Source organism: Chroicocephalus ridibundus, chromosome 23 (genome assembly GCF_963924245.1).
Source record: "Chroicocephalus ridibundus chromosome 23, bChrRid1.1, whole genome shotgun sequence".
Classification (NCBI taxonomy): domain Eukaryota; kingdom Metazoa; phylum Chordata; class Aves; order Charadriiformes; family Laridae; genus Chroicocephalus; species Chroicocephalus ridibundus.
Genome location: NC_086306.1, coordinates 1,035,833 through 1,048,726, shown reverse-complemented (window position 1 = coordinate 1,048,726; position 12,894 = coordinate 1,035,833). Strand labels below are relative to the sequence as shown.

The following is a 12,894-nucleotide window of genomic DNA, read 5'->3' as shown; positions in this document are numbered from 1 at the left end:
TTTGAACGACGCCTCAAGAGCGGCACGTTAGCTTCTAAGGCCCACATTCACCTGGCTGTGTTAGCACTCAAACGTGATTCCGACTGAGCCACATCTTCTTCCTTCTTCTTCAAAATAAGACTTTTTTTTGTCAGACTACAGGAAGAAAAGGCTGAATTTGGGGCAACCACAGTCCACAAAATAATGTGCCACATGCAAGCAAAAGGAGGGAGAATGGGAGACACTCAAAACCCCCACATACTACTAAATGGCTCGGCTAAAGTAAGGCAGGCAAAAGAATTAAAAATCCATCTGTAACAAGGGAAACTCCAGACAATGAAAATCAAGTTTTCAGGAATGAGTCTTGAATTTGCCTCAGCTTTGAGGTTTTGTTGCTGTCAAGGCCTTTCCAAAACAATCCTCACAGGGGTTCTTCCCCCCTCAAAACACCCTATATACACACAGAAAAATCTCCTTTGGCAAAGCAAAACTTTACCATTTCATAGCACAAGCGCCACAAAACTTTATTTTCACGCTACAAAAGAAAAGCTCAGCTTAATAAATGGTGCAGCTGTGAACACTTCACACTGAAAGTGAGCGCAGTTCTGCACACAAAGACACACTGATTTGGTTTAGAAACTGTTTTGACACAAAAGGAAAGTAACAAGAGAAAATCCAGCGTATGACAGCAATTCCTCTGCTTCGCTCCGAACACTGGAGACGGAGGCAGGCATGTGCCAAGCAGAGCGTCTGGCAAAAGCAAGCCACGTGAGAAATACCACCTTGCAGCTCCCCTCCTTTCAGATGGAAGGAAACACCTTAGAAAGATGGTTTTTACTTCATCAGCCCAAAATTTGGGACAGAGGGGAGGCTCATGCAGGCGGAGAGAGTGCTTTCTGAATTGCTACGGTTTGCACTTCCCTCCACAGCGGGGTCTGCAACACGGAGTATGGATTTACTAGCGCTGCCAGGCCTATTTCTTACAACATTCCTTGTGATATTTAGGTTTTAAGCGTACAGAGAGCTTACGCAATGATTCCTTCAGCAAAACCACACATAAGGGGCTTCCTTTTACCAGCACACAAACCCAACGCAAGTCAGACAAGATTCCTGCATCAAAACAAAGCAGCAAAGAGGGCACAGCAGAACAGAAAGCCGTACCATGCATGTTCAGCATCTAGTTTTTCTTGCTATGATGCAACTGGCTTCAGTTAAAAGCCCAACAGTCCCAAGAATATCTATTTCCATCAGCTGCCACCATCTGAAACAGCCACAGACTTCTAAAGTCACCTGGCCAAAACACTATTTTTGCTTAACGCTATTCCTGCAAGAGGCATTTGAGCGCAGCACATGCATCATTTTCCAAACACCACATCCTAGCCACAAGAGATCAAAGCTTTGGGACAGCTGGAAAAGACTGAGCCTATCTGGCTAGAGACAGCCAACAAAAAGGTCAGAGGCAAAAGGAATACTTTTTGGCTTCATATTATCCATTTCAAGCTTCTTCCAGAACAATCCTAAGCCCGGCTGAAGTGGAAAAAGCTTGCAATATGACATAAAGTGAAGAAGAATTTCTTTCCACAGCCTGGCAGCTTTAGAAGAGCCACTTCTTGTGCAGACCAGCCTATGGAAAACAGCAATATATATTTAAGGGTTCTCCTTCACAACAGACAGGATCTAGGACCACTGAGGGCAGGGGCAAAAACAGTACCTGTCCCATTAACAGGGTCAACATAGCCACACATATCATCCACTTCTCCACACCTAGTTTTGGCTTTGCTTTGTTCAAAACAGTTCCTCGGTGGGCAAGGAAGGGCCAGGCCTAGGAACAGGCTTGGGTTTTTTAAAAGGAAGATGTTGTGCAAGTTTCCTGTAAGTGCCAAAAAGGGACAAATCTACCAAGGAACAATGCATGGAGCCCACACTCACCTCGACAGAAGTCCATCAGTATCAGCACTTCCCAGACGTCACCGCTACTTACTGAGTTTATACTGGAGTCAATGTATCCAACAATGTTCTTGTGGCCAGACAGATCCCGCTGGAAGATAAATAAATTCAAAGCATAAACCAGCCACACAGAGCTAACAACATTTTAATATGGTTCCTCTACACTGAACAGCTTTCCTAGCTCTTCTCCTAGCTAGGCGCAAGCTTCTGTCGCTTTGGTTTAATCGTCACACAAAACTTGAACAAACCTGAGATCTGTCTCTACCTCTTTTCCTTCCAGAAGGGTTTGAGACAAACAGCAGGGAAACAGCCGACCTGATGAACTAACTTGTTCCGGGATTGGTCCGGATTTTTGCACGTTCCCTTAGACGCCCCAGGCCAAGCCACCTGGAGCTGCTGCTCTTTTACGGAGAGGGGAGAACAAGGCAGACGTGTTGTGGTGGCCGTGCACAGCACATGTTGTGCTTACTTTTATCCTCTCCTTCCACTCTTCTGCTGGCAAACAGTATCCTAAGTCTTCGCATGCTCAAAAACGCCCACTGAAGTAATATAGTAAATTTTAACCTTGCTTTTAGAAGTATCTTATTTTAAGTAACTTGATGGATTAAACCACAAGTTCTCATATCTATGACTTATCCGTGACACGTGCTAAACCTGCAAGGAAAAGCCATTTCTTTGGGACTGCCAGCTTCCCACATGCTGCCGGGTGCGACAGCCAGCCCAGTTCAACGTTCAGCTTCACCAGTGAAAGAAATCAAGACCCTGCTGGCCACACTCTACCATTAACATTGCAGGGTTGCAAAAAGTGCAACGCAGCGTAAAATACTTCTTTATTGCATGAAAGCTAGACAAGAACAAAATACATCCTTTTAGTGACGTATGGGTTCTTCGGCACAAAGTTTAGTGCTCATGATAAGACTCATAAGCAAGCGGCCCCGACGAGTAAGAAGGATACTTCTCACCCTCGCTTTCCAGGGCAGCCACACATTTCAAAGAACGCCAAAGGCATGGAGACAATGGAAAGGACCAGCAAGTGAAATCCAAGTAAACAAGCTTTGTGAGCACAGCTAAAACCTTTGATGTAATATCTGATCTCAACTTCTCCCACGTACCGTTAGCTACAGCGAAGATAAAGCATGCCCAAAAGCTTCGCTGCGCTATCGCACAGACTCCAGAAGTTAAACTTTAAAAGGTATTAACCTAATTAAGAGCTACATCAAAAAACACACCCAGAATTGCTACAGGTAAGAGCTTCTCATACAAAGATCATCTACCCCAAACCTACACCTTGTGTTGTAAATAGCAGAATGAGGACTTTTTTTTTTTATTATTTCCTTCCCTACCTCACAGTTACTCTAAATATTCACCAGTATCTTTGACTACAACCTCAAAAGCGGCACTTTCCATGTTTACCAGGCTCCAAGCAAGATTAAGCAAATCTATTTGGATCATCTCAATTTTTTGTTTAGAGAGGCTACATTTAAAACAGCTATTAAAAATAGCTATCCTATCATATAACTCCTTGTATCCAATAATCTAGAAAAACATCACAGTGCTAATTATAAACGCTTCCCTGTTTCAAAAGCCCAGGAAGTAACTGTCCCACAAACACTGGTTTTACTCTATCAATCTCACCAACACAGCGCGCGCCTTCATCCCAATGCAAAAGATTAGAAGCTGTTGTGATACAAACTCATCTCAGGACGGAGGTCTTGCATTCAAGCACTGACTTGAGATCAGAGACAGTTACATCAGAATCATCAGCGCTTTCTGATGAAGTACAAAAGGCTGGAGACTTTAGCCCCGAACTAAAGATCGTTACACCATGAAGTCAAACACCCAACGACGCTGACCTCTTCAGCTCTTCCTTTTCCTATTAAGTTGTGGGGTTGACATAGGAATTTATTTTTCCCCTCATTTTCCTGAGATTCTCTCTGCTTTTTTCAGCTCCCATGTTTTTCTCGTCCATAGGAACTATTTAAATTTTAAATAATTCAATAGGAAATTTTCGTATATTCGCATAACTCCAGGAATTAGGTCTTTCCAAAACACAGACAGTTTTGCTAAGAAAACCCGCAGTTTGCAACACCATGCTACTCAGACCACAGACAGACGGTGACCAGGCTCTCACATCATTCCACTCCCAGTCTGGGGACTTACCATGATCTGGATTTCTCTTTTGCAGACTTGCAAGTCATACTCGTTATTGACGTACATACGCTTAAGGGCACACTTCATCCCATTGCTAGTCCTCACAAGAAACACTATTGCAAATCCACCTGTGAAGACACAAAATAATTCTATTCATTAACAAAGAAATCTCTTGGTCCCTGCTCCCACATGCCTTCAGGGCACAGTCGCGAGAGGGAGGGCACCAAGGAGCCGCCAACGTGTGCTTAGCTCCAGAGCTTCCAACTCCGCCCGGACAGTTATTTCTGGGAACTAAAAGGAATCCGAGAGGGCAAATCTTCACTTAATGAAAGCAAAGTTAACATTTAACATCTCCACAAAAACAAGCGATTACACCAGTTACTTGCCCTGCCAGACAGTCCTTCATTGTTCCACAAATTTCCATTATGAAGAAGAACTCTGAAGTATAAACAGCAATGTTGTCTTGGACAGAAATAAGAGCTACAGATCATCCACTGAATTCCCAAAGGCCTAAACTTAAAAAGCTTCCCAACTTTTGAAGCATCTAAGTTGCATTGCAAAGCTGATTTGTGCACGAAGCAGAAGAAACCCATCTCCCACACATGGTTTGATGTCCGCACTTTTAAAAAAGGACAGAAGAACAAGAAAAAAAAAATAAATCCTAAAACCAGCATGATTCACTTTGTGGTCATCGCTATGAGTAAAGTCAGAACTTCCAGGACATACTTGACTTGTTTAGGACGAAAACCTTTTATCTCTTGTTAGCGGTGCATCAAAATACATGGGGTTTGCATTTGTAGTCCTGGACAGAAATAGGAAGCTGATTGAGGCTGGAGGTACACAGCCATCAAAGTTTCACACCTGGCTCCCAGAGATCAGAATGAATCAGGACAAAGAGTCGCAATGGCTCCAAGTAGCCAAGAAGCGCTGCACAACGGTAAAAAGGGAACCACGACGATATTGTCAGTGCCACAACCTAGCAGCATTTCATTTGCTTTCTGTTACCTTACGTTACAGCGTGTATTTCTTTTACACTTAAGGATTTCTAAAGAATCAGCCAATAGCAAAGTTATGATTTGGTGCTGCCGTAGCCTTCAGAAGTCCCACGATGCCAAAAGCTGTAGTTACACACCAGAAAAAGCTGGTCACATCCCACGTAACTCTCATTTTAAAAGTTCGAGCCCTTTGGTGAATCTCATTCTTTACAAGCTGCTAGAAGCCACCAGATCAACAATGCATATATAGTTAGATTTGACATGTTTGCACATAATTATTACTACTGGTTATTTGGCACCTAAACGAGTTCCATCATGCAAAGTGTGCCAAGCAAGACAGTCACATTTGCGTAAAATTTGGTGTTAAAATAGGTTGCATTTAACAACCCCTGTCTCGGAACAACCGGTGCTTACAAGCTGTTAACAAATCAAACACCACAGCCAAAAGGCCCAGTGCAGCTTTTATTAAAACTGGGATTTATTTTTACTAAGAAAAGACTGAAAAAGAGCAAATGACCAGACAGTGCTCCTGTGGTCAAAGTGTTACCCTCCCCAATTGTTATCAAACTGCTTTTATGGCGCCCGTTACAGCCCATCTTCCAAAACAAGCACAGAAGAGTTACACACGCAAATAACACGCCTGTCAGCAGCCGAGCCATGAAACAAAAACCCCTCTCAGCATGCAAACCCCTTAGTTCTTCCCATCAGAGTTTGCCCCAGGAATGAGACCGATGGGGTTTTCCAAGGAAGCCCCATTGACTCTTAGGAGCAGAACTAATGGGCAGCAGCCTGAGAGGAGTTGTAAAAGATGCAACAGAAAGAAGGAGGAGAAAAAAAAAAAAGGAAAAAAGAGCAAAGAAAATAAAGCATCAAGATTTCAATTAAAGGCCTTAAAAACTATGACCAGGCTGCAAAACGGATATTCAAATTCAGAAAAATTGGGACATGGCCCCAGGATACAGCAAGTCATTCAGCTGCTGCTCACTCCTTCCAGAAAGGGTTTTAAAAACCCTTGTCGTTCTGGAGGGCCTCATGTCTTCACAGCGCTCAAATTCAGACGCAAAAATAACCCAGACTCTCTCCCTTAAACTGCTTCAAATTGAGGATCTCAAATTACAAGTTATTTTAAAGAGCTCCTAAACCCACAGCAGCAGCCTTATTGTTCTACCCGAGCCACGTTTGTCTCATTTCTGGGGAACAAAGCTGCACATCCCGCTGTGGTATCTTTAGCCCAGAGGATGTCTGTGTCAAAAAAAGCAGACAGCACTCTACTGATTTTTATTTTCCGCCCCCCCCCCCCCCCGTGCCTCTTATAACCCACAATGGACCCAGTAAGAAATAAGGGACCCATAACCAGCACCGCTTCTCCAGTCCCTACCTTCTTACCACATTATGCTTCGGAAAAAATCACTGCAGAGATCAGGTTTTGACTTATTTTTTTAGTTTCTGCACAACATTTTCCATAGACCAAAGTTTAGAGAAAACTTTAAACAAACAAACAAAAAAATCTTTTTTTTTAAATTTTTTTTTTTTGCCCCACTATCGAGTCCCAGTCATCATCCAGACTTTCTGGGAATCGCAAGACTTTTTTTTCCCCCGTCCCTCAAATAAGAAGGTCGGGAGTCGTCCAGCAGAAGCCTCCTCTCCTCTCCGGGGGTCGAGTCCCCTTTCCCACCTCTCCTCCCGCCTGCGGGCCAGCAGGATATCGCAGCTCTGTTCACAGCCCCGCGCTCAGCAGAAAGAAACACGAGCTGAGCAGCAAAAATAGACCAATTAAATTTATTTTTTTTTTTTTTTTTTTAAAAAAAGCAGATCCACTAAATTCAAGGACCTTCTTTTAAGTCTCCGCTTCAGCTGAAGTGGGACTGGTACCTCTTCAGGCCAACTGCTCATGTCGCATTAGAAAAGTTTTGGGCAAGGTACCTTTCCTCTCGTTTGGATCCTGTGCTAATTAACAAAGTCACTCCCTGAGCACCCCCGCTAGAATATCTACATCATGCTATTTTGCTTACAAGCAACCAGGGCCAACCGGCAAAGAAATCTATAGTCTATGCAATGGAGAACACAGCTAAACCATCCTGAGAGCTCAAAGGACAGAGAAATCTAGAATCGAACAGTAACAAAACAATTCGGTCAGTTAACGCTGTCTGACACAGGACTACAACGTCAGCATATGGGACCCGATGGAAATATGGCCCCGACCGTCTTCCAAATGGAGCAACGAGAGATTAGATACGTCAGCTAGAGCCACATCCAAGGACGAGGAAGCCTGCGCCATTTGCAGAGTTGCCACAGTACTTCCACAAGTCACAGGAAAATTACATCCTCGTGTCCTCCTCTCTCTTACCTTTAACTCCTGCAAACTTCAGCGGACAACACCACACACGGAAGCCGTGCAAAATCATTTAACTTATTTTGTCTGCAAACACACCTACCAATTTGGTTACTTTATTATTAAACTCCCACTGACTGCAGATTAAAGCGTGACAATTTTGCTGCTAGTAAAAGCAGCGTGCTTCTCTCCAGAGAAAACAAGTATTGATTTAGTCAGGGTACATACGGCAATTTCTCCACAGCAATCTACAGCAAGCGACTTTGCCATCAGAGAAGCAAAATTTTATGATCCACATCCATTTGAGAGAGTGTGCAAAGCTTTACTGGCTAAACAACGAATGCATCACCTGGTCTGATCGTCTCAGCTAAAACAGACCACAATATCCCTTCCGAACTACAGTTTGCTGAGCCCAGGTCTTGACTGTAGCCAAGATTTAGTCCGGAAAGGCACAATCTAATCAAGAATGTCTAACTTCCCTCAGGTTGTCATTCCACATTTACATCAGAGAAGGTGTGAAAAATGCCACCCTAATTTGGATTTCTCCACATTTATTACAACTTCCATTGCTAATTGGCTTCAGCACTCCCAGTTCCGCATGCAGCGAAGGGGACTGCGGAACGCTCAGTAAAACAGCGGGAGGATGAGGGAAGCGGAAAGGGATAGAGAAGGAGCACAAAGAATAACGTCTTCTCACCATACTCCTCTTACACAAACAGCTCTAGAAACACAAGGTCCAAGTCCACTGGCAGGACGTACAGGCCAATTTTAACAATACCGAGAACCTACACAAACTGGCTTCCAAAGGAAGCAGCAGGTGCACGAACAGGGCAGAGAAATCAGGCCACCGGCTTTCATGCATCGCACACGTATTTACAGGAATGGGGCTCGATCACATCCATGCGCCAGAGTAAATAAGAGCTACAACGGGAACCCTGCCCCTTCCAGGCCAAGGTCTCTCCAGGTCAAGGTCAGAGCCATAGGTGTATCTGCTTATCGGTGTCCCGTGCAACAACCACTGTATATCTGAATGTCTGGAAGTGGCAGGGGTGACTTCAGTGGCCTGTACATAGACCTAGAAAGACTTCCTTTCAAGTTTCTGGCGCGCAAGAGATGATTTTGAAGCTTTGGTCTATGTTCACCTCTGAAGTCCCTCACACATTTATTACTGACTGCTCGCCAACCGCCCATCCCGCTAAGGAGAGCGGCACTCGCCTGAAAGTGCTGCATTGCAAAAAAGGTTCACGGTAACACCACATCATCATTTTAACGTTAGGGGTTAACTGCAAAACAATTCACGGGTTAGGGCTAAGGGTCCATAAGCAGGTTACTAGCTAATAATACACCTGAAGCACTTTGAAGCACTTGAAATTGGCAACTGTGGCCCATACTTCAGATTCCTGCCAAAAGAGCAGTTCCAGGAGGAGCTGCGCTCCTACAGCTACCTCAAAAGCAGCAACTTTGGTGGTAAGCAGCAGACAGAAAATACAGCTCGCGCTTTTCAGCAAGGCATGAGAGAGACGAGGGGCAGGAGAGACTGAAGAGATGGCTGAAATTTTCACTCGGCAGCATCAGACAGCCCAGAGCAGCGATGCTGTTCGGCGCAGCCCAGGAAGGGACGGAGCTATCGAGCACCTGGACCGCAGCCAACACTGCCTGACAAAGCCTTCCTAACGGATTGAGTTTTCTTTCACCTACCATGCAGCATTACTCAGTAGAAGAGGGACCTGTTTGCAGAAGGTGATGGGTGTCTTCTCCTATGGGTGGCAGCAGTAAGGACAGGTGCTGCCCAGCTCTCGCCGTCTGCCTGGGCGCTGCCGCACTGAAGAAGCGGTTTTGGTTAGACAAGTCACTGGCACTCATCTGAACTCTGGGGGGATTTTCACAGCATCAGGCTGAAATTAATACACTTCCTTTAGCTTTTAACTATCTTGGAAACAGCTGCTCCACACTGGTTAACCCTTGCTCCTTGCACACATAGCTACAACATGGTCTCCTGGGGTGCATCAAAAAGAGTGTGGCCAACAGGTCAAGGGAGGTCATCCTCCCCCTCTACTCTGCCCTGGGGAGGCCACAGCTGGAACACTGGGTCCAGTTCTGGGCTCCTCAGTTCAAGAAGGACAGGGAACTGCTGGAGAGGGTCCAGTGGAGGCTACAAAGATGATGAGGGGACTGGAACACCTCTCTGATGAGGAAAGGCTGAGAGACCTGAGGCTGTTTAGCCTGGAGAAGACCAAGAGGGGATCTCATCAGTGCTGCTCAACATCTAAAGGGCAGGTGGCAAGAGGATGGGGCCAGACTCTTCTCAGTGGTGCCCGGGCACAGGACAAGGGGCAACGGGCAGAAGCTAAAACACAGGAAATTCCATCTCAACACGAGGAAAAATTTCTTTCCTTTGAGGGTGGCAGAGCCCTGGCACAGGCTGCCCAGAGAGGTGGGGGAGTCTTCGTCTGGAGATATTCATAACCCACCTGGACGCATTCTGTCTAACCTGAGCTGGGTGACCCTACTCTGGCAGGGGGTTGGACTAGATGATCTCCAGAGGTCCCTTCCAACCCCTGCCACTCTGTGATTCTGTAACATTGCCACCCCGTCAGCCTCAAGGACTACTTTCAGCTTCCAGAGCCTCAGACCACAACCAATTTCTTCCTTCTTACTCCAGCCCAGACCCCAACTTTGCTAAATTTGAGCAAAGTTGAAAGGAAATAGATCAAAGACAAATTGACAAGCAATTTTATGAAGCACTGCCAGATGCACATTACAGGACCATTTACTTCTATTTTCAGTGAACAGCAAGCAAGACAACCTTTCCAACAACCAGAAATTGCCCACTCTAATGTACTATGCCAGCCCCAATACAATAGACAGAGATGCCAGGGTTTGTGTAACTCCAAGGCAGCCGAGGTCAGCCCAAGGGCCTGCGTTGCCTCAAGTGCAGTGAGATAGCTAAGCCACACATGGCTGGGGAGGCTGGGTCACCCACAAGGCAGAGCTCAGAGGCAAAGTAGTCCAGGCACTAGGAACATCCTCACGTCTTTGCTGGTAGAGCCTTTTTTCCAGTGTACATATGGAAAGCTAAAGGCAAGAGACCAACCCGGGCTTCAAATCACAGAATGGTTGGGGTTGGAAGGGACCTTAAAGATCATCTGGTTCCAACCCCCCTGCCCTGGGCAGGGACACCTCCCACCAGACCAGGCTGCTCAAAGCCTCATCCAGCCTGGCCTTGAACACCTCCAGGGATGGGACATTGACAACTTCCCTGGGCAACCTGTTCCAGCGCCTCACCACCCTCACAGTAAAGAATTTCTTCCTGATATCCAACCTAAATCTGCCCTCTCAGTTTGAGGCTGTTACCCCGTGTCCTATCATTACACTCCCCGCTCCAGAGTCCCTCCCCATCCTTCCTGTAGGCCCCCTTTAGGTGCTGGAAGGCCGCTATAACGTCTCCCCGGAGCCTTCTCTTCTCCAGGCTGAACCCCTCCAACTCTCTCAGTCTGTCCTCATTACAGAGGTGCTCCAGCCCTCGGATCATCTTCGTGGCCCTCCTCTGGACCCGCTCCAACACGTCCATGTCCTTCTTCTGTTGAGGACTCCAGAGCTGGACGCAATACTCCAGGTGGGGTCTCACCAGAGCGGAGCAGAGGGGCAGAATCACCTCCCTCAACCTGCTGGCCATGCTTCTTTTGATGCGGCCGCCTTTCTGGGCTGCAAGTGCGCATTGCCAGCTCATGTTGAGCTTCTTGTCCACCAGCACCCCCAAGCCCTTCTCCTCAGGGCTGCTCTCAAGCCATTCTCCATCCAACCTGTATTTGTGCCTGGGATTGCCGTGACCCAGGTGCAGGACCTTGCACTTGGCCTGGTTAAACTTCGTGAGGTTCGCACATATTGCATTTGCAACAGAGCAAATAAGTCCAGTGACTTTGCAAGCACCAGAAGGGAGAGAAGCAAGAACTAAGCCTGAGAATCGGCTCAGAGGACAGTTCTCCCGTGCGTTCATAAACAAGTGCCTGTGATTTAAACTTCTGAAGGAAATTCAACTCCTTCCCTATACAAGGCAGCAGAAGCTAAAATGCTGCTCTCATTCCATATATTTATACGCTCATCCTTAAGACATCTTACGCTGTTGAACAGGTAGTGTACAGTCAGTATTGTGATCACCATCAACTTAGAGCCAGCAAAAGCCATAGGTCTCTTGGGCAACACCACTGTCGTCTGCACTTAGGCCTGCATCTGCAACAGCGTGGGAACACGGTTATCTTCCTACGTGCTTCTGCCCTGACTGTTGTTCTTTTGGGACAAGCTGGGAAGGAAGAAAAAAAAAAAAGGGGGGGGGGGGGTAAGTTCTGATTATCTCCAGTCAATACAGATGCCAGAGCAATTTTCCATGCAGGTTTGTGTCTGCGTTTCCAGACTGGCCATGTTTCCAGCACTGGTAGTTATATTTTCAGCCCTTCTGTAATTTCAGCAGGACGCAGAACTCTTCACAGCCAGGCAAGCACTTCTCAAGTAGGTAAAACCAGCCGCACAAAGCTGCACGTGATCCCCTCCCTTAGCTCCTCGCAAGGTAAGACGATAGCACTCTGCTGCATTTAAGTGATTCACGTGTACTGCAAGCCTGGAATCCTCTTGCAACCAGTAAGTCAGAGGCAGCCAGCAATGCCGATCTGCAAACAAGCACAAGATGCTGCTTCCAAGCAAGCTGCCCTAGCTAATGCTATTACGGCGAGGAAGTTTACAGAGAAATTGGTTGCTCCTTCCACCATCCTTTTGTGACGCCAGAGCTGCCTTACACTGGTGAACATATAAATTAGCCAAGCTCATTAAGTGCTGCTGCAGCAGATGAACTGTGTGCTGAACACAACACAACTTACCCTTGATGGACACAACAGCCCTCCAGCACAGCCTAGGCCCACCTTGTCCTTCTGAGATGGCACCATTGAGGGGGGAGCACCAGAAATAGCTTGTCCCAGGAACCCTCTTCCTACCAACATGATCCGTATCTTCACATACAACCACTTACTCAGCTGTTTGAGTTGCATTTAAGTTCTGCTCCAGATCTTCACAACCCCCTGTCAGATAACTAAAGAGCAGAGCAGAGAACAAGGTATTACTGCAGGCAGGTTTTGTGCCTGTCAGACAGGTCCCCACAGCAAGCCTGTTTTGTTCACACTGAGCCAAAATAAAGCTACTTCAGCCATAGGCAGACAGCATTTGAAGCACCAACTCAACAGACCACTTCACCCAAGTTAATCATAGTCCAGAAGAGGCCTGGCTGGACTCTGCCCTGTACACACAGTAAAGCAGGTTAGATTTCAGAGGATCTGCAGAACCAAAGGCCTTTTCATAAGTCATTAGTGTTCCCAAAACACACTGCCTTTTCTGTGTTACCCTGCTACGCCAATCCACCCCTCCTCTGCAAGAGACAGCAGGTACGCTAAGAAAATAGAAATAGCTTGAACCAAACACAATTCGGCAGAACACCTCCTTTTA

General features: G+C 46.3%; 1 protein-coding gene across 5 annotated transcripts in view; it reads right to left on the bottom strand.

Annotated features, from left to right (window-relative positions):
* The window catches only part of AAK1 (AP2 associated kinase 1), an 89,581-nt gene that overhangs the window by 56,697 nt on the left and 19,990 nt on the right, over positions 1 to 12,894 (bottom strand). For all 5 annotated transcript variants that reach the window (XM_063358706.1, XM_063358705.1, XM_063358707.1 and 2 more), the window contains 2 exons: positions 4,087 to 4,205; positions 1,909 to 2,017 (listed from right to left, as the gene is read on the bottom strand). In XM_063358706.1, the coding sequence (XP_063214776.1) occupies positions 1,909 to 2,017; positions 4,087 to 4,205 (228 nt within the window). The remainder of the gene's footprint in view (positions 1 to 1,908; positions 2,018 to 4,086; positions 4,206 to 12,894) is intronic.